Genomic DNA, 22,342 nt, shown 5'->3' with positions numbered 1-22,342 from the left:
GTGATAACTATAGTGTAACGATAGTGAACGATAAAAGTGGTTTACCACATTCACCCCTTGTTTAGATTTGAGTCCGGCGGGGTGAAGTGTACTACCAGTTCTGGTATGTCAGTCTGTCCGGAGGCCTCGTAAGCCTCTCCGATCGTCGCAGCGGCGGTGCTGCATTATCCGGTGTTAGTGCTGGTGTCTGCGTGGTCGGTGAAGGCTCGTGGGGTTCCGGCATGCCGTCTACCTGGGCTGGAATTGGGGGGGTGGTGGGGGGGGGTAAAGGTGGTGTCTCCGGAGTGCCCGAGGGTGCGAGGTCTCGTAAGGAGACAGTGTCCTCCCGCCCGTCTGGGTAAGCCACGTAGGCGTACTGGGGGTTGGCGTGCAGGAGGTTCACCCTCTCGACCAGGGGGTCTGTTTTATGGGCCCTCATGTGCTTTCGCAGCAAGACGGGCCCCGGAGAGGTCAGCCAGGTTGGTAGAGTGGTTCCCGTAGTCGACTTCCTGGGGAAAACAAACATTCGTTCATGGGGGGTGGCGTTAACGGCAGTGCAAAGTAGTGACCGGATGGAGTGCAGCGCTGTCGGGAGGACTTCCTGCCAGCGGGAGGTTGGGAGGCCCTTAGACTTTAAGGCTAAGAGGACGGCCTTCCATACCGTCGCGTTCTCTCTTTCCACCTGGCCGTTCCCTCGGGGGTTGTAGCTGGTGGTCCTACTTGCTGCAATACCTCTCGCTAGTAGGAACTGACGGAGTTCCTCACTCATGAAGGAGGAGCCCCGGTCACTATGTATATAGTTCGGGAACCCGAACAAGGCGAAGAGGTCGTTCAGGCACTTGATGACCGTGGTACTGGTCATGTCTGGGCAGGGGAAGGCAAAAGGGAAACGGGAGTACTCATCAACGATGTTGAGGAAGTACACATTGCGGTCAGATGACGGTAGGGGCCCCTTAAAGTCGATGCTCAGGCGCTCGAAGGGGCGGGTGGCCTTGATCAGGCTTGCTCTGTCCAGCCTATAGAAGTGCGGTTTGCACTCGGCGCAGGTCTGGCAGTCCCTGGTCATGGTCCTGACCTCCTCGATGGAGTAGGTCAGGTTGCGGGCCTTAATGAAATGGTAAAGTCTGGTGACCCCGGGGTGGCAGAGGTCGTTGTGAAGGGTCTGAAGTCTATCAATATGCGCGCTGGCGCATGTAATTCGTGAAAGAGCATCAGGGGGTTCGTTCAGCTTACCTGGCCGGTACAAGATATCATAATCGTAGGTGGATAGCTCGATTCTCCACCTCAAGATCTTGTCATTCTTGATTTTGCCCCTCAGCTTGTTATTAAACATGAAAGCAACCGAACGTTGGTCGGTGAGGAGGGTAAATCGTTTGCCTGCCAGGTAATGCCTCCAGCGCCGTACCGCCTCCACAATTGCCTGGGCTTCCTTCTCGACCGACGAGTGTCGGATCTCGGGGCCCTGTAGGGTCCTCGAGAAGAAGGCCACCGGCCTCCCCTCCTGGTTAAGGGTAGCGGCTAGGGCGAAGTCGGATGCATCGCTCTCCACTTGGAAGGGGATGGACTCATCCACTGCGTGCATTGTGGCCTTGGCTATGTCTCCCTTGATGAGGGAGAAGGCCGCGCACGCTTCCTCCGTGAGGGGGGAAGGATGTGGACTTCATGAGGGGTCTGGCTTTGTCCGCATAATTGGGCACCCATTGGGCATAGTAGGCGAAGAGCCCCAGGGTTCTCTTAAGTGCCTTAGGGCAGTGGGGGAGGGGTAGCTCCATGAGGGGACGCATTCTTTCGGGGTCGGGGCCGATGAGTCCGTTCTCTACCACACAGCCAAGGATGGCAAGGCGCGAGGTGTTAAACACACATTTCTCCTTATTGTAGGTGAGGTTCAGCCGTTGGGCCGTACGGAGGAATTTCTCCAGATTCACGTCGTGGTCCTGCCGGTCGCGGCCGCAGATGGTGACGTTATCTAGATAGGGGAATGTGGCCTGCAGTCCGTTCTGGTCAACCATCCGGTCCATCTCCCTTTGGAAGACCGAGACCCCGTTGGTGACACCGAAGGGGACCCTAAGGAAGTGGTATAGGCGCCCATTCGCCTCGAAGGCGGTCCTCGGGGTGGATAAGGAGCTGGTGGTAGGCCGACTTAAGGTCGATGGTCGAGAATACGCGGTATTGTGCAATCTGATTGACCATGTCAGATATGTGGGGAAGGGGGTATGCGTCCAGCTGGGTGTATCTGTTTATGGTCTGGCTGTAGTCGATGACCAGGCGATTTTTATCGCCGGTCTTAACGACCACGACCTGGGCACGCCAGGGGCTGTTGCTCCCCTCGATGATGCCCTCCTTCAGGAGACGCTGCACCTCAGAGCTAATGAAAGCTCTGTCCCCAGCGCTGTACCGCCTGCTCTTGGTAGCGACGGGTTTGCAGTCGGGGGTGAGGTTAGCGAACAGGGAAGGTGGCGGCACCTTGAGGGTGGATAGGCTGCAGGTGTTACGCGGTGGGCGGTTTAACATTCGCTGGTTGTCAACTGTGAGAGGGGGGAGGGGTCCACCGTATGCTAGGGTTACACTTTGGAGGTGGGATTGGAAGTCCAGCCCTAGTAGGACGGCAGCGCAGAGCTGGGGGAGGACGAGGAGTTTAAAATTTTTATACTCTGTGCCCTTAACCGACAAGGTCACAGCACAGTAGCCGCTAATGTCCGTGGCGTGGGACCTCGATGCCATCGAGATTCGGTTGCGCGTTGGCAGGACAGGGAGGGAGTAGTGGCTCACCGTGTCTGGGTGGATGAAGCTCTCCGTGCTTCCGCTGTCGAACAGGCAGGTCGTGGCGTGGCCATTTACTTTGATGTCCATCATCGACTTGGACAGGTGGTGTGGGCGGGCTTGATCCAGAGTGACGGAGGCTAGTGTGTAGGTAAGCGAGTCGTTGTCGTCTGCGGGCGAGGCGGTCGTCAGGTCCGGGGGCTCGGTGGCAGTCGGGCGTGGTGGGTAAAATGGCGTCTCCCACGAGGTAGGACAAAATGGCGGAGAAGATGGCTGCCCCCATAACTCACATGAGGCACTATTGGGGTCGGTTGCCTTGATCAAAGATGGCCACCCCCATGACTCACGTGTGGGGATGCTGGCCTCAGTTGCCGTGAAAGAAGATGGCCGCCCCCACAGTTCGCATGAGGCACTGCTGGCCTCTGAAGATCCGCTCCTGCAGGCCTTAGAGAAGTGGCCTTTCTTCCTGCAGGTTGAGCAGGTAGAGTTCCTGGCTGGGCAGCGCGACCTCGGGTGCTTCTCCTGGCCGCAAAAGAAGCAGCCGGCGGCCCGATCGCGGGTGCCCGATGTCGGAGCCGGTACCGGGGGTGGCGGGCCCGGTCGGGTCCGGGACGCCGACGCTGAGGTAGGTCCCGGGGGCGGCGCTGCGAAGGGTATTGCGGTAGGGGTCGGGCCCGAGTCCCAGGGTCGCGAGCAGTACCTGGAAAACGCCTCCTGGTCCTGATGGGCCACCTCTAGGGAGAGAGCGAGGGCTTCAGCTTTGTCCAGGTCGAGGTCTTTAGCTTCAAGCAGTCTTTGCCGTGAGTAGTCGGACCATAGGCCTTTCACAAAGGCATCGCGGATATTATCTTCCGTATTTTCAACAGCCGTCACCGCTTTAAAGTCACAGTTCCTGCCGAGTGCTCTTAGCGCCCGTAAAAATTCAGCTACAGACTCTCCTGGCTGTTGCGGGCGGGATCTTAGGAGGTGCCTGGTGTACATGTAATTTACCGGGCTCCGGTACTGCTGTTTCAGTAGGTTGATAGCGGCCTCGTATGTAGTCGTGTCCTGGATGAGTGCGTATACTCTCGGGCTCGCTTGGGCGTTCAGAAGTCTTAGTTTGGATCTCTGCGGACGCCGGATTCTTCCAGGTAGGATTCGAAGCAGTCCAGCCAGTGTTTGAAGTTGAGGGCTGAGTTTGCTGCCTGTGGGTTTAGATCCAGGTACGGTGGTTTGAGGGCTTGCAGCCAAGCCGGCTGGCGTGGCTGGTGTAGCCCGGTGTCTGAAGGCTGCTGTGGCTGTGCTTCTGGGAGGGCTTCTGGCTGGTCAGTAGCAAACATCTTTAAAATTTAGTCAATAAAATTGATATTCCTATCAATTCGTCCAATAAAAAGCGACGAGTTAGGAACGTAACTAAAGGTTTTTATTGACTAAATAACAGAGCCCACCCTCGTGGGTGATCGGGTCCAACAAGGAGGAATACCAGCCAGTCGACTACCTTTATACCTGGGCAGGTAGGTGGAGCCATGGGCGGAGTCGGAGGTGGTCAGCCCAGGTATAACAGCGCGACAAGAGGCGACCTCGTATAGTGATACAACAGTGAGAACGGTGATAACAATACAACAGTGATAACTATAGTGTAACGATAGTGAACGATAAAAGTGGTTTACCACAGTAGGTAGGTCTTAAAACGTTGCATTTACAAGTGTTCATTGCATAGCTGAAGTACACATAGAAACATAGAAGATAGGAGCAGGAGTAGGCCATTCGGCCCTTCGAGCCTGCTCCGCCATTCAATGAGATCATGGCTGATCATCCAAATTCAGTACCCTGTCCCTGCCTTCTCCCCATATCCCTTGATCCCTTTAGCCTTAAGAAATATATCCAACTCCTTCTTGAATATATTTAATGAACTGGCCTCCACCGCCCTGTGTGGTAGAGAATTCCACAGGTTCACCACTCTCTGGGTGAAGAAATTCCTCCTCATTTCAGTCCTAAATGGCTTACCCCTTATCCTTAGACTATGACCCCTGGTTCTGGACTCCCCGGCCATCATAAACATCCTTCCTGCATCTAGCCTGTCCAGGCCTGACAGAATTTTATAGGTTTCGATGAGATCCTCTCTCAATCTTCTAAACTCCAGTGAGTATAAGCCCAATCGACACAATCTCTCCTCATACGTCATTCCTGCCATCCCAGGTATCAGCCTGGTGAATCTTCGCTGCACTCCTTCCATGGCAAGAATGTCCTTCCTCAGATAAGGCGACCAAAACTGCACACAATACTCAAGGTGTGGTCTCACCAAGGCCCTGTACAACTGCAGCAAGACATCCTTGTTCCTGTACTCGAACCCTCTTGCTACGAAGGCCAACATACCATTTGCCTTCTTAACCGCAATCTTAAGTAAATCTTAAATGGGTACGGTAGTGCAGTGGTTAGGTTACTGGACTAGTAATCCAGAGAGCATGACTTCAAATCCCAGTTTGAGAATTTCATAGAATGATACAGCACAAAGAGGCCATTCGGCCCAATGTGGCTCTTTGAAAGAGCGATCCAATTAGTCCCACTCCCCCTGCTCATTCCCCACAGCCCTGCAAATTGTCCCCTTTCAAGTATTTATCCAATTCCTTTTTGAAAGTTATTGAATTTGCTTCCATCGTCCTTTCAGGCAGTGCATTCCAGATCATCGTAACTCACTGCATAAAAAAAACTCTCATCTTCCCTCTGGTTCTTTTGCCAATCACCTTAAATTTGTGTCCTCTGGTTACCGACCCTCCTGCCACTGCAAACAGTTTCTCTTTATTTACACTATCAAAACCCTTCATGGATTTGAACACCTCTATCAAATCTTCCCTTAACCTTCTCTGCTCCAAGGAGAACAATCCCAGCTTCTCTAATCTCTCCACATAACTGAAGTTCCTCATCCCTGGGACCATTCTCATTTGCACCCTCTCCAAGGCCTTGACATCCTTCCTAAAGTGTGGTGCCCAGAATTGGCCACAATACTCCAGCTGGGGCCTAACTAGTGATTTATAAAGGTTCAGCATAACTTCCTTACTTTTTGTACTCTATCCCCCTGTTTATAAAGCCCAGGATCCCGTATGCTTTTTTAAACAGCCTTCTCAATTTCAATTCAGTTTTTTTTTAAAGTCTGGAAATAAAAAGCTGGTGTCAGTAAAAGTGACCATGATTTGATTGTCGCAAAACCCCAACTGGTTCACTAATGTCCTTTAGGGAAGGAAATCTGCCGTCCTTACCCAGTCTGGGCTTGTACGTGACTCCAGACCCACGGTAATGTGTTTGACTCTTAACTGCATTCTGGAGTGGCCCAGAAAGACACCCAATTGTATCAAGTGGTTTAGAAAGAATTCCCATCATCACCTTCTCAAGGGAAACTGGGGATGGGCAATAAATGTCGGCCCCGCTAGCAACACCCACATCCCGAAAATTGAATTTTTTTTCCCCCAGGAACCAGTCAAGAAACATTTGCTGCACTGTCTCCGACACCATCTTTTACAACCTTCTTTTCCCAATAGTCTCAGTGGCAATGTGAACCCTGACCCCACCATCCCTGACCTCTGACTCGTCAGGAGCAACGCCACGGAGGCTCCACAACTTGGAACAGCAATGCTTCCAAAACACTGCAGCAATACATCCTGTGTGACCCTCGTTTACAAATGCCTGCAAACGCTCGCTGCTTCAGCTACCTCCACTAGCCCCCTGCGCCAGCTCACACTCTCCGCACTTGTGCGGCCTCCCATGTTCCGCCACTGGTGGCGCCAGTCATCACAGCCCTGCTGTCTGGAACTCTCTCCTTAAACCCATCCACCAACCTCTTCCATCCAGCTTTCAGTCACCTCCCTTGACTCCCTTTCCAATTTCCTCCTCAGTGTCTAATCCCCCATTGTGAAACGCGCCGGGACATTTTGCTACGCTACAACAACTTGCATTTATACAGCGCCTTTAACGTAGTAAATCGTCCCAAGATGCTTCACAGGAGCGATTATCAGAATTTGACACCAATCACAAAGAGAGACATTAGGACAGGTGACCAAAAGCTTGGTTAAAGAGGTAGGTTTTAAGGAGGAGAGGTAGATGGACAGAGAGGTTTAGGAAGGGAAGTCCAGAGCTCAGAGCCTAGGCAGCTGAAGGCATAGCCGCCAATGGTAGGGTGAAAAAAATCAGGGGTGCACAAGAGGCCAGGATTGGAGGAGCGTAGAGATCTTGGAGGATTGTGGGTGTGGAGGAGGTTACGTAAGAAATAGGAGGGGCGAGGCTGTGGAGGGATTCGAAAACAAGGTTGGGAATTTTAAAATTTGAAGTGTTGCCGGACTCGGGGGGGCAATCTAGGTCAGCGAGCACAGGCAGCAGAGTTCTGAATGAGCTGAAGTTTATGGAAAGTGCAAACTGGGAGGCCGGCCAGGAGAGCGTTGGAATAGTCGGAGTCTAGAGGTAACAAAGGCACGGATGAGGGTTTCAGCAGCAGATGGGCTGAGGCAGAGGCGGAGACGGGCGATGTTACGGAGGTGGAAGTAGGCGGTCTTGGTGATGGAAGAGGGTATTGCTCAGTTCGGGGATGCCGAGGTTGCGAGCTGTCTGGTTCGGCCTCAGACAGTGTCCAGGGAGAGGGATGGAGTCGGTGGCTGGGGAACAAAGTTTGTGGCGGGGACCGAAGACACCGGTCCGGGCTTCCCAACGTTTAATTGGAGGAATTTTCTGCTCATCCAATACTGGATGTCGGATGACAAATCAAAGGCAGTGAAGGAGGCAAGTGAGGTGGTGCCGAAGCTAAAGGCAAGCTGTTGTAAACCTGCATCCTGTGGGCAATGTGGTTGGCTAGAATTAGTGAGATGGCGAGTGAGCTTGATCGTGTGACCGGCATACCAATTCCAAGAGGGATAGGTCAGCATTCCCAAACTACGGCAAAGACATTTCTCTTTTGCACCTATAAACATGTTAGAGCTTGCCCCCAGTGTCCTCCGAGGGCACCGACTCTTGCTAGGAATGGTTCCACGGGTGGAAACTGAAGCAGTACAAATAAAAATATCCCTGAAGAGAGAGCATCGATGAAACAAAAAGACTCGCATTTCTCCAGCACCTTTCACGACCTCAGGATGTCCCAAAGCACTTTACAGCCCAAGAAGTACTTTTTGAAGTGTAGTCACTGTTGTAATGTAGGAAACACGGCAGATAATTTGCACACAGCAAGCTCCCACAAACAGCAATGTGATAATGACCAGATAATCTGTTTTAGTGATGTTGATTGAGGGATAAATATTGGCCCCAGGACACCGGGGAGAACTCCCCTGCTCTTCTTCAGAATAGTGGCCATGGGATCTTTTACGTCCACCTGAGAGAGCAGACGGGGCCTCGGTTTAATGTCTCATCCGAAAGACGGCACCTCCAACAGTGCAGCGCTCCCTCAGTCCTGCACTGGAGTGTCAGCCTAGATTTTTGTGCTCAAGTCTTTGGATTGGGACTTGAACCCACAACCTTCTGGCTCCGAGGCGAGAGTGCTGCCCACTGAGCCACGGCTGACACCTAAACAAGCTGGAGAGGGTAACGTGGGATGCACACTCCGAACTGCTCCACATCCTACCTTAATGTTTTGTTTGAGGCGGTGGAGCTGGGGGGGCAAGGGCATTCCCCCGACCAGCAGTGCCGTTCTCATGTTGGGCAGACCCATCATCAGCTCCTTGGCCTGCCCTTCGATCTGAATGGCCAGTTCCCGAGTTGGAGTCAGTATCAACCCCACGGGATGCTGGGGTGAACCCGTCTTATTCTGAAAGGAAGGAAAACACAAGATGTTACAATTCCGACTCTGTCCCAAACTGTTCAGTGCCACTGTTACTCCATCTATACACCATGGAACAGGCAAAAGCAGACTTCTGATTTTTTTTTTTAACTCATCAAATTAAGGGATGCAACTGCTGGAGAAAGCAGCACGATCTCATTTTGGGCAGTCAGTGTCATCAAACACTCCCAGCAGGTCAATATAACAATGAGGTACAGAGTCAAACACTCCCTGAGCAGAACATAAGGAGGAGCAGGAGTGGGCCGTACGGCCCCTCGAGCCTGCTCCGCCATTCAATAAGGTCATGGCTGATCTTCAACCTCAACTCCACTTTCCTGCCCGATCCCCATATCCCGTGATTCCCCTAGAGTCCAAAGATTTATCGATCTCTGTCTTGAATATACTCGATGACTGAACATTCACAGCCCTTTGGGGCAGAGAATTCCAAAGATTCACAACCCTCTGAGTGAAGAAATTCATAGTCATAGAGGCACAGGAGGAGACCATTCGGCCCATCGAGTCCGTGCCGGCTCTCTGTAGAGCGATCCAGTCAGTCCCATTCCCCCGCTCTATCCCCGTAGTCCTGCAAGTTTATTTCCCTCAAGTGCCTAGCCAATTTCCTTTTGAAATCATCAATCGTCTCCACTTCCACCACCCTTGTCGGCAGCGAGTTCCAAGTCCTCACAACTCGCTGCGTAAAAAAATTCCTCCTCATCTCAGTCTTAAATGGCCAACCCCTTATCCTGAGACTATGCCCCCTAATTCTAGACTCTCCAGCCAGGGGAAACAACCTCTCAGCATCCACCCTGTCAATCCCCCTCAGAATCTTGTATGTTTCAATGAGATCACCTCTCATTCTTCTAAACTCCAGAGAGTATCGGCCCATTCTACACAATCTCTCATCATAGGACAGCCCTGCTATGTAGGCAGGTGTTACGTGGCTAGATACAGAATTACATAGAAATTGCAACACTAAATCAGGTCATTCGGCCCAACCAGTCCATGTTAGTGTTTATCATCCACGTCATCGAGTCATACGGCATAGGAGGCCATTCGGCCCATCGAGTCCGTGCCGGCTCTCTGTAGAGCAATCCAGTCAGTCCCATTCCCCCGCTCTATCCCCGTAGCCCTGCAAGTTTATTTCCCTCAAGTGCCTAGCCAGTCTCCCCTTGAAAACACGGAGTGTCTCCGCTTCCACCACGTCCGTCGGCAATTTCTTAAAAATTGTAATTTTTATTAAAAATGGAGAAATTTGACACTCCACAAAATTTAAATGAGTTTTTCAGGGCCAAAGCGTTTGTTTAGCAGTCAATACGCTATTAAAAGCCCAGTTACGCCTAATCCAACAAGGTCTAACTTTTAACGGGGTATTTAGCAGCGATATTGCTGGGGAAAAGCCCAAGTTTTGGTCAGTTTCACTGATTTTCCCGATTACACGGATTGTCGGCTATAGTTGGTGGGGGGGGGCGGGTCCACAGCGCAGCCAGTGCCGGAGTAGTGAATGACTGACCGCAACTTCAGGATTTCTGCGTTTAGATGCGCAAGTGCTACATCCTGAGGTTGAGGTCAGTTTCAAAGGGGTAATGACAGCGAACGCTGTTTGTTCGCTGATATTACCCACCGCAAATTCCGGCCCGATAGGTTTAATTCCATTCCTGCCCAGTTTGCAGCCAAGTTTCTGTTGTGCTAGTAAATCTAGAACAACTTCTCATTACACCAGTTTATTTTCCACACTCTGAACATTGCAATACATGAACTTAATCTCTTAAACATTACTCCCATTTTGTTTTAAATCTGCCTTTTCTCTGCTTTTAACTGACTGATTTGATTTTACTCTCTATTCCATTTATCCCTCCAGTGCACTATCCTTTTTGCTAATTTAAAAAAAAATTGTATATTTACCTCGTATGTTTCTACCATCTCTAATTGCTTGGATTACTTTAACACTGCCAAGTCAAGTGCAGAATAAAACTCCTTCTATTCTGCCCCAATGTGCTTCGACCTGAACTTTAGGAGTACTGTGAAGTGAAGTGCCTTGGGATGTTTTTTCTATAATAATTCAATTCAATTCAATTCAATTTTATTTGTCATATATGCAGCAGACGTGTGTACTGCACAATGAAATGTTGATTTTTACGAGTCCTCCCAACATTGGAATAAATATGGCATAACAATGATAAAAATACTAATAGAAAGACAGTAATAATAAATAAAACAACAGTAATAAATAATAATAAATTAATCGTTCATGAGTCTTATGGCCTGGGGGTAGAAGCTGTTTCGAAACCTGTTGGTATGAGACCGTATGATTCGGTATCTCTTACCGGACGGGAGCAGGGCAAAGAGGTTGTGGCTGGGGTGACTCACGTCTTTAATGATTCTCAGGGCCTTCCCCCGGCACCTCTCGGGGTAGATATCCTGCACAGCAGGTAGTTTAATTCCTATAGTGTGTTGTGCAGCTTTCACTACCATCTGTAGAGCCTTGCGGTCTGTGGCGGTGCAGTTGCCATACCAGGTAGTGATAAAAAGGAGCTATATAAATGCAAGCTGCTGTTGTTGATGTTTTACCATGCCCTTACCTACCTTACAAGAGTAACGACACTTCAAAAGTGCTTCGCTGTACCAAAATAAAGTCTTGCATCTAAACGCACCTCCGTCACACACCAGACAGGGCACAATTTCGAAGTCTCACACTTTGTTAGTCACAAAGCAATAATTAAAAAGTGAGCCAGTCTTTGCCCTTGGGCTTGAAATTTCCAAGCAGTTCCAACTGCCCTCTGATTGATTGACTTCAGCAGTTTATAAGTAGCTGCAATTAACTGGAATTGACATCGCAGAGATGTGGTGGTCACCCCGCAGCTCGAGAGTGTGCAGGCAGAGAGGGAATGGGAGACCGCCAGACAGAAGAGGACGACCAGACTGGTAGGGCAGGAATCCCCGGAGTGCATCTCGCTCGCTAACCGGTTTTCAGTTCTGAATACTGGTGGGGGCGATGGTTCCTCTGGGGAGTGCAGCCAGAGCCAAGTCCGCGGCACCACGGGAGTGGAAGAGCAGTAGTCATAGGGGTTTCGATAGTTAGGGGAGCAGACAGGTGTTTCTGCGGTCGCAGGCGTGATTCCAGGATGGCATGTTGCCTCCCTGGTGCCAGGGTCGAGGATGTCACTGAGCGGCTGCAGGCCATGCTGAGGGGGGGAGGGTGTACAGTCAGAGGTCGTGGTCCATATCGGTACCAATGACATAGGCAGAAAGAGGGATGAGGTCCCTCATCCCTAGGGAGCTAGGAAAGAGATTAATAAGCAGGACCTCAAAGGAAGTAATCTCCGGATTACTCCCGGTGCCATGTGCTAGTGAGTACAGAAATAGGAGGATAGAGCAGATGAATGCGTGCCTGGAGAGATGGTGCAGGAGGGAGGGCTTTAGATTCCTGAGGCATTGGGACCGTGTCTGGGGGAGGTGGGACCTGTACAAGCTGGACGGGTTCCACCTCAACAGGGCCGGGACCAATATCCTCACGGGGAGATTTGTTAGTGCTGTTGGGGAGGGTTTAAACTAGCTTAGCAGGGGGATGGGGACCTGAGAGTGGATTCAGAAGGGAGAGAAGCTGGAAACGGAACGCAGTAAATTAGTAAGTGAGTTTGGAAGGCAGAGGAAACAAAGGCTAGAAAATAGACAACAAGGGAGTTTGGCAGTGCAAAATAGTATATACTTCAATGCAAGGAGTCTAGGGAATAAAGCAGATGAGCTGAGGGCACAGATAGACATGTGGGAGTCTGATATTATAGCTATTACTGAGACATGGCTGAAAGAAGGGCAGGAATGGCAGCTCAACATTCCTAGTTACAGGGTTTTCAGACAAGATAGAGAGGGGGATAAAAAAGGAGGGGGGTCGCAATATTGATTACAGAAACAATTACAGCTGTGAGGAGGGATGATATCCTCAAGGATCATCAAATGAGACCATGTGGGTTGAACTGAAAAGCAGAAAAGGGGCAATCACACTGCTGGGAGTGTCCTATAGTCCTCCGAACAGTCAGAGGGAGATAGAAGAGCAAATATGTAGGCACATTTCTGAGAAATGCAAAAACAATAGGGCAGTAATAGTCGGGGATTTCAACTTCCCTAATATTAACTGGGATAAAATTAGTGTGAAAGCTATGAGAGCAGAATTCTTAAAATGCATTCAGGAGAACTTTTTTAGCCAGTACGGAGCAAGCCCAACAAGAGAGGGCGCGGTTCTGGACTTGGTTTTAGGGAATGGAGCTCGGCAGGTGGAAAGGGTATCAGTGGGAGCGCATTTTGGTGGTAGTGATCATAATTCAGTTAGATTTAGCATAGTTATGGAAAAGGATAAGGATAGACCAAGAATAAAAGTTCTCAATTGGGGAAAAGCTAATTTTACTAAGCCGAGAGGTGATTTAGCCAAAGTGGACTGGAGACAGAAACTTGAAGGTAAATCTGTGTCAGAGCAGTGGGAGGCATTCAAGGAGGAGATAGTGAGGGTTCAGAGCAAGTATGTTCCCTTAAAGAAAAGGATGGGACTAACAAATCTAGAGCTCCCTGGATGTCAAGGGGCATACAGGGTAGGATAAAGAAAAAAAGGGAAGCTTATGACAGATACCGAGGTCTCAATACTGCATAAACCCTAGAGGAGTATAGAAAGTGCAGGGGTGAAATTACAAAAGGAAATTAGGAAAGCAAAGAGAGGGTATGAAATAATATTGACAAGTAAAATCAAGGAAAATCCAAAGATGTTTTATAAATACATTAAGAGCAAGAGGATAACTAAAGTAAGAGTAGGGCCTATTAGGGACCATAAAGCTAACCTGTGTGTGGAAGCAGAAGACATGGGTATTGTTCTTAATGAATACTTTGCGTCTGTTTGCACAAAAGAGAGGGACAATGCAGACATTGCAATCAGGGAGGAGGTGTGTGAAATATTAGATGAAATAACCATTGTGAAAGAGGAAGTATTAAGGGGTTTAGCATCTTTGAAAGTGGATAAATCCCCAAGAGAGGAAATATCAGAGGCTCTGACCATCATTTTCCAATCCTTTCTGGCTACAGGTGTGGTGCCGGAGGACTGGGGGACTGATAATGTGGTACCGTTGTTTAAAAGGGAGAAAGGGATAGACCAAGTAATTACAGGCCAGTCAGCCTAACCTCGGTGGTGGGAAAATTATTGGAAAAAATTCTGAGGGACAGGATAAATCTTAATTTAGAAAGACACGGATTAATCAGGGACAGTCAGCATGGATTTGTTAAGGGAAGGTCATGTCTGACTAACTTGATTGAATTCTTTGAGGAGGTAACAAAGGGTCGATGAGGGCAGTGCATTTGCTGTAGTCTATATGGATTTTAGCAAGGCTTTTGATAAGGTCCCGCATGGCAGACTGGTCACGAACATAAAAGCCCATCAGTATTTGTAGGGAAATGGTGTTAGGGAAATTGACGGGATTGAAGCCGATAAATCCCCAGGGCCTGATAATCTACATCCTAGGGTACTTAAGGAAGTGGCCCTAGAAATAGTAGATGCATTGCTGGTCATCTTCCAAAATTCGATAGACTCTGGAACAGTTCCCATGGATTGGACGGTAGCTAATGTTACCCCACTATTCAAAAAAGGTGGTAGAGAGAAAACGGGGAATTACAGACCGGTAAGCCTGACATCGGTAGTGGGGAAAATGCTGGAGTCCATTATAAAAGATGCAATAGCAGAGCACTTGGAAAACAGTGACAGGATCGGACAAAGTCAACATAGATTTACAAAAGGTAAATCGTGCTTGACTAATCTACTGGAATTTTTTGAGGATGTAACTGGTAGGATAAGGGAGAACCAGCGGATGTGGTGTATTTGGACTTTCAGAAGGCTTTCGATAAGGTCCCGCATAAGAGATTAGCGTGTAAAGTTAAGGCACATGGGATTGGGGGCAAGGTATTGACTTGGATAGAGAACTGGTTGGCAGACAGGAAGCAAAGAGTTGGAATAAACGGGTCTTTTTCCGAGTGGCAGGCAGTGACTAGTGGGGTACCGCAGGGATCAGTCCTAGGACCCCAGCTATTCACAATGGCCCAGAAATTCGGGTCCCAGCGCGTGAGTACGGACGGAGTACTCATGCGTGGACCCGATGGAAGTGCCGGTTTCTTGCATGCATTACGCATGCGCGGGAAACCGGCATTTCCGATCCTCTGAACCAAAGGGTTCAGAGGTCGAACGCGTGCGCGCAGGAGTCTGCGCGTGCGCGTTGAACTTCCTCTTTTTTTTTTTTACAGGTTTGCCCGTGAGTGAAGGCCTCTACATTTTGCACATTAAAAAACCTGACATAAGGACTTCATTTTAAAAGGTAAGTGGTCAATTAATTAAAATTAGAACATTTTTTCCACAGGTTTATTATTTTTAAATACTTTACAGTAAGGCAAGTATATTTTTAGCCCCGATTTTTTATAAAATTATTTTTTTCAAAAATTTAATTATTGTTTAAGATAGTTATTTAATGTCATTTATAGTTGATTTAAATAGTGTGATTTTTTTTCAAATTTATTTTAAGGTTAAGTACTGTTTTGGGCGCCCGGAGTTTTCATGAGTTTGACAGTTCTTTCTGTCAAACTCATGAATGGACTTTTCCCTCCTCCCATTGGTTGCCCAGGCTCACGTGATCCCAGCGGACGCATCGCACTAAGTACGCCGCTGGATCACGCAAGCACGGTGCGCCGGGAGCTGGACCGGGCCACAGACAGGAAATCCACGCAGGCCCAGGCCTCAACTGCCGGCGCGCTAGGTAAGTGTAGGTCGGGGGCTTGCACCCGCGGGAAGCCCCCGACACGAATTTCTGGGCCATTATATATAAAAATGATCTAGACGAGGGAACTAGATGTAATATCTCCAAGTTTGCAGATGACACAAAGCTGGGTGGGCGGGTGTGCTGTGAGGAGGATGCAGAGAAACTCCAGTATGATTTGGACAGGTTGGGTGATTGGGCAGATGCAGTAGAATGTGGATAAATGCGAGGTTATCCACTTTGGTGGCAAAAACAGGAAGGCAGATTATTATCTGAACGGCAATAGATTGGGAGAAGGGGAAGTGCAATGAGACCTGGGTGTCCTTGTGCACCAGTCGCTGAAGGTAAGCATGCAGGTGCAACAGGCAGTTAAGAGGGCAAATGGTATGTTGGCCTTCATAGCGAGAGTATTCGAGTACAGGAACAAGGATGTCTTGCTGCAGTTGTACAGGCCCTTGGTGAGACCACATCTTGAGTATTGTGTGCAGTTTTGGTCGCCTTATCTGAGGAAGGATGTTCTTGCCATGGAGGGAGTGCAGCGAAGATTCACCAGACTGATACCTGGGATGGCAGGAATGACATATGAGGAGAGATTGGGTCGATTGGGCTTATACTCGCTGGAGTTTAGAAGAATGAGAGGGGTTCTCATTGAAACTTATAAAATTCTAACAGGACTGGACAGACTAGATGCAGGAAGGATGTTCCCGATGGCGGGGGAGTCCTGAACCAGTGGTCAAAGTCTAAGGATAAGGGGTAAGCCATTTAGGACAGAGATGAGGAGGAATTTCTTCACCCAGAGAGTGCTGAACCTGTGGAATTCTCTACCACAGAAGGCAGTGGAGGCCAATTCATTAAATATATTCAAGAAGGAGTTAGATATATTTTTTAAGGCTAAAGGGATCAAGGGATATGGGGAGAAGGCAGGGACAGGGCACTGAATTGGGATGATCAGCCATGATCTCATTGAATGGCGGAGCAGGCTCGAGGGGCCGAATGGCCTACTCCTGCTCCTATCTTCTATATTTCTATGGATTCAAGGCAAAGTAGCAAGTTGGATCCGAAATTAGCTCAGCGGCAGGAAACAAAGGGTAATGGTCGAAGGGTGTTTTTGTGACTGGAAGGCTGTTTCCAGTGGGGTTCCGCAGGGCTCAGTACTGGGTCCTTTGCTTTTTGTGGTATACAGGGTACATCAATGATTTGGACATGAATGTAGCAAGTATGATTAAAAAGTTTGCAGATGATACAAAAATTGGCCATGTGGCTGATAATGGAGAAGAAAGCTGTAGACTGCAGGAAGATATCAATGGACTGGTTAAGTGGGCAGAACAGTGGCAAATGGAATTCAATCCAGAGAAGTGTGGGGTAATGCATTTGGGGAGGGCTAACAAGGCAAGGGAATACACAATAAATGGTAGGACACTGAGAAGTGCAGAGCGTCAGAGGGATCTTGGAGTGCATGTCCACAGATCACTGAAGGTAGCAGGACAGGTAGATAAGGTGGTTAAGACGGCATGTGGGATACTTGCCTTTATTAGCCGAGGCATAGAATATAAGAGCAGGGAGGTTTATGCTTGAACTGTATAAAACACTAGTTAGGCCACAGCTAGAGTACTGCGTGCAGTTCTGGTCACCACATCACAGGAAGGATGTGATTGCGCTAGAGAGGGTACAGAGGAGATTTATGAGGATGTTGCCTGGGCTGGTGAATTTTAGCTATGAGGAAAGATTGGACAGGCTGGGGTTGTTTTCTTTGGAACAGAGAAGGCTGAGGGGACACCGAATTGAGGTGTATAAAATTATGAGGGGGCTAGAGTGGATAGGAAGGACCTATTTCCCTTAGCAGAGAGGTCAATAACCAGGGGGCACAGATTTAAAGTAATTGGTAGGAGGTTTAGAGGGGATTTGAGGAGAAATGTTTTCACCCAGAGGGTGGTGGGGGTCTGGAACTCACTGCCTGAAAGGGTGGTAGAGGCAGAAACCCTCATCACATTTAAAAAGTACTTGGATATGCACTTGAAGTACCGTAACCTACAAGGCTACAGACCAAGAGCTGGAAAGTGGGATTAGAGTGGATAGCTCTTTGTCGGCTGGCACGGACACGATGGGCCGAATGGCCTTATTCCGTGCTGTAAATTTCTATGAAAACATAGAAGATAGGAGCAGGAGTAGGCCATTCGGCCCCTCGAGCCTGCTCCGCCATTCAATGAGATCATGGCTGATCATCCAAATTCAGTACCCTGTCCCTGCTTTCTCCCCATATCCCTTGATCCCTTTAGCCTTAAGAAATATATCCAACTCCTTCTTGAATATATTTAATGAATTGGCCTCTACTGCCTTCTGTGGTAGAGAATTCCACAGGTTCACCACTCTATGGGTGAAGAAATTCCTCCTCCTCTCTGTCCTAAATGGCTTACCCCTTATCTTTAGACTGTGACCCCTGGTTCTGGACTCCCCTGCCATCGGGAACATCCTTCCTACATCTAGTCTGTCTAGTCCTGTTAGAATTTTACAAGTTTCAATGAGATCCCCTCTCATTCTTCTAAACTCCAGCGAGTATAAGCCTAATCGACCCAATCTCTCCTCATACGTCATTCCTGTCATCCCAGGTATCAGCCTGGTGAATCTTCGCTGCACTCCCTCCATGGCAAGAACATCCTTCCTCAGATAAGGCGACCAAAACTACACACAATACTCAAGGTGTGGTCTCACCAAGGCCCTGTACAACTGCAGCAAGACATCCTTGTTCCTATACTCAAACCCTCTCGCTACGAAGGCCAACATACCATTTGCCTTCTTAACCGCCTGCTGCACCTGCATGCTTACCTTCAGCGACTGGTGCACAAGGACACCCAGGTCTCATTGCACTTCCCCTTCTCCCAATCTATTGCCGTTCAGATAATAATCTGCCTTCCTGTTTTTGCCACCAAAGTGGATAACCTCGCATTTATCCACATTCTACTGCATCTGCCCAATCACCCAACCTGTCCAAATCATACTGGAGTTTCTCTGCATCCTCCTCACAGCACACCCGCCCACCCAGCTTTGTGTCATCTGCAAACTTGGAGATATTACATCTAGCTCCTTCGTCTAGATCATTTATATATATATTGTGAATAGCTGGGGTCCTAGGACCGATCCCTGCAGTACCCCACTAGTCACTGCCCGCCACTCGGAAAAAGACCCGTTTATTCCAACTCTTTGCTTCCTGTCTGCCAACCAGTGCTCTATCCAAGTCAGTACCTTGCCCCCAATCCCATGTACCTTAACTTTACACGCTAATCTCTCATTTCTGGCCCATTATTGAATCTGCTTCCACCGCCCTGTCAGGCAGCGCGTTCCAGATCACAACTTATTGCATAAAAATTCAGAATTCGGGCATCTTGCTTACTGAGAAATGTATGCAAGAAGCCTGAGCACATAGAAATATAGAAGATAGGAGCAGGAGTAGGCCATTCAGCCCCTCGAGCCTGCTCCGCCATTTAATGAGATCATGGCTGATCATCCAAATTCAATCCCCTGTCCCTGCTTTCTCCCCATATCCCTTGATCCCCTTAGCCTTAAGAAATATATCTAACTCCTTCTTGAATATATTTAATGAATTGGCCTCTACTGCCTTCTGTGGTAGAGAATTGCACAGGTTCACCACTCTGAGTGAAGAAATTGCTCCTCATCTCTAAATGGCTTACCCCTTATCCTTAGAGCACTTTGTTGATACAAACTGAAACCAGAGATGCTCTACTTTTGTAATCTAAATCTTTACCTCCTGGATCCCCTTCTCTTCCCTTCCCCTTACCTCCTGTAGTGCTGCCATGGTGACGGGGAGCAGGAAGGCGGCGGTTTTGCCCGAGCCGGTGTCGGCTGCCGCCAGCACGTCCTTCCCCGCCAGGCCCTGCGGCAGCACCTGCATCTGCACCGGTGTGGGGCTGTGGTAGCCCAGCCGCGCCAGGTTGGCGTTCAGGGTGTGGGGGAAGCCGCAGTGCTGGAACTCCACGATGGGCCTGGCGGCCTGGCCCTGCACGGCGATGCCGAGCTGCTGCTGCAGGGCCTCCACCTGCTGCTCGGACAGGCTGGAAATGAACGGGTGCTCCCGGTACCGGCCGCCCGGCTCCAGGGCCGGCCCCTCGGCCCGCTCGGCCTCCGGAGCCAGAGCCGCGCCGCCCACCTGCTGCAGGTGCTTGGCTTTGCACTCCAGGCTGCACACGTCCGTGTCGGTCTCATCGCAGATGTACTCCCCATAGCGGCCGCACATGGAGCAGGCCGGCTCCCCCGGCTCCGGCCAGCGCTGCTTCCTGCTAAGGGCCTTCACCGGCTCCTGCTCCTCCTCCTCCTCCTCCTCCTCTCCCGGGGGCCCGGCAGCGGCCTCTGCCCTTTCCCCAGCTCCCAGCAGCAGGGTCTGCTGGCTGTCACCGCAAAGGGCTTTACTCTTCTTGGCGGCTTGGCCCTCGCTTTCTTCAGCCCTCTTCACCTTCAGTGAGCGGGGGACAAACATGGTCCGTTCGTGTGTGGAGACACGGCGAGATGGTGCGGATTAGTCACCACATTCCCTGAGATACACTCAGCATCTGTGGAGAGAGAAACATGGTTAATGTTAATCAGCCAGCCGTGGCTCAGTGGGCAGGACCCTCGCCCGAGTCAGAAGGTTGTGGGTTCAAGTCCCACTCCAGAGACTCGGGCACAAAAATCCAGTGCAGTACTGAGGGAGTGCGGCACTGTCGGAGGTGCCGTCTTTCAGATGAGATGGTAAACTGAGGTCTGCTCTCTCAGGTGGATGTAAAAGATCCCAAGGCACTATTTCGAAGAAGAGCAGGGGAGTTCGCCCCAGTGTCCTGGCCAATATTTATCCCTCAATCAACATCACTAAAAACAGATTAACCAGTCATTATCTCATTGCTGTTTGTGGGAGCTTGCTGTCCACAAATTGGCTGCCACATTTCCTACATTACAACAGTGACTACACTTCAAAAAGTACTGTGTTGGCTGTAAAGCTTTTTAGGACGTCCGGTGATCGTGAAAGGCGCTGGAGAAATTAAAGTCTTTCTTTTTTTCTTTCGTGTGTCACCATCTCCCTTTGACACTTTGTTAAAACTTCCATATTAATATTTGGGGAGAAAAAAAATAACAGCCAAAAAAACAAAAGGAAGACTCAAAAGACCTTTGGATAATTCTGCCAGTGTATGACCATCTGCAATAGTGAGGCTGGAACAGACTCCTGCCAGGCAGCTTGAGCAGTCTTGTCTCGCTGTATGGCTCAGTGATAGAATCATAGAAGCTTACGGCACAGAAGGAGGCCACTCGGCCCATCGTGTCTGAGCCGGACAAAAATGAGCTCTCCAGCCTAATCCCACTTTCCAGCTCTTGGTTCGTAGCCCTGTGGGTTACGGCACTACAAGGGCATATCCAAGTATTTTTAAATGTGATGAGGTTTCTGCCTCTACCACTCTTTCGGGCAGTGAGTTCCAGACCCCCACCACCCTCTGGGTGAAATATGTTCTCCTCAACTCCCCTCTAATCCTTCGACCAATTACTTTAAATCTAGGCCGTCTGGTTCTTGACCTCTCTGCTAAGGGAACTAGGTCCTTCTTATCCACTCTATCTAGGCCCCTCATAATTTTATACAACTCAATTAGGTCTCCCCTCAGCCTCCTCTGTTCCAAAGAAAACAACCCCAGCCTGTCCAATCTTTCCTCACAGCTAAAATTCTCCAGCCCAGGCAACATCCTCGTAAATCTCCTCTGTACCCTCTCTAGGGCAATCACATCCTTCCTGTATTGTGGTGACCAGAACTGCACGCAGTACTCTAGCTGCGGCCTAACTAGTGTTTTATACAGTTCAAGCATAACCTCCCTGCTCTTCTATTCTATGCCTCAGCTAATAAAGGCAAGTATCCCGTATGCCTTCTTAACCACCTTATCTAGCTGTCCTGCTACCTTCAGGGATCTGTGGACATGCACTCCAATGTCCCTCTGATCCTCTGCATTTCTCAGTGTCCTACCATTTATTGTGTATTCCCATGCCTTGTTAGCCCTCCCCAAATGCATTACCTTGCACTTCTCCGGATTGAATTCCATTTGCCACTGTTCTGCCCACCTGACCAGTCCATTGATATCTTCCTGCAGTCTACAGCTTTCTTCATTATCAACCACACGGCCAATTTTTGTATCACCTGCAAACTTCTTAATCATGCCCCCTACATTGAAGTCTAGATCATTGATATATACCACAAAAAGCAAAGGACCCAGTACTGAGCCCTGTGGAACCCCACTGGAAACAGCCTTCCAGTCACAAAAACACTGGTCAACCGTTACCCTCTGCTTCCTGCCACTGAGCCACTTTTTGATCCAACTTGCCACTTTTCCTTGGATCCCATGGGCTTTTACTTTCATGACCAACCTGCCATGTGGAACCTTGTCAAAAGCCTTGCTAAAATCCATATAGACTACATCAAACACGCTACCCTCATCGACCTTCCTTGTTACCTCCTCAAAAATTCAATCAAGTTAGTCAGACACGACCTTTCCTTAACAAATCTATGCTGACTGTCCCTGATTAATCTGTGTCTTTCTAAATAAAGATTTATCCTGCCCCTCAGAATTTTTCCCAATAATTTCCCCCCACCGAGGTTAGGCTGACTGGCCTGTAATTACTTGGTCTATCCCTTCCTCCTGTTTTAAACAATGGCACACCGTTAGCAGTCCTCCGGTACTACGCCTGTAGCCAGAGAGGATTGGAAAATGACGGTCAGAGCCTCTGCTATTGCCCCCCCTTGCTTCTCTTAACAGCCTGGGATACATTTCATCCAGGCCTGGCGATTTATCTAATTTCGAGGAGGCTAAACCTCTTAGTATTTCCTCTCTCACTAGGTTGATCTCATCTAATATTTCACACTCCTCCTTAATTACAATGTCTGCATCGTCCCTCGATTTTGTGAAGACAGACGCAAGTATTCATTAAGAACCAAACCCACGTCTTCTGCCCCACACACAGGTTACCTTTTCGGTCCCCAATAGACCCTACTCTTTCCTTAGTTACCCTCTTGCTCTTTATGTATTTATGA

General features: G+C 49.2%; 1 protein-coding gene across 1 annotated transcript in view; it reads right to left on the bottom strand.

Moving 5' to 3' along the window:
• The window catches only part of ddx59 (DEAD (Asp-Glu-Ala-Asp) box polypeptide 59), a 38,797-nt gene that overhangs the window by 13,290 nt on the left and 3,165 nt on the right, over positions 1 to 22,342 (bottom strand). Inside the window, exons 3-4 of the mRNA XM_085969437.1 lie at positions 19,082 to 19,850; positions 8,318 to 8,500 (exon numbers count right to left, since the gene is read on the bottom strand). Of these exons, the coding sequence (XP_085825563.1) occupies positions 8,318 to 8,500; positions 19,082 to 19,777 (879 nt within the window). The 5' untranslated portion in view covers positions 19,778 to 19,850. The remainder of the gene's footprint in view (positions 1 to 8,317; positions 8,501 to 19,081; positions 19,851 to 22,342) is intronic.

This window comes from Somniosus microcephalus, chromosome 28 (genome assembly GCF_052327205.1).
Source record: "Somniosus microcephalus isolate GS21.2 chromosome 28, FLI_Smic_1.0, whole genome shotgun sequence".
Taxonomy (NCBI): domain Eukaryota; kingdom Metazoa; phylum Chordata; class Chondrichthyes; order Squaliformes; family Somniosidae; genus Somniosus; species Somniosus microcephalus.
This window is presented reverse-complemented; position numbering and strand designations above follow the sequence as displayed.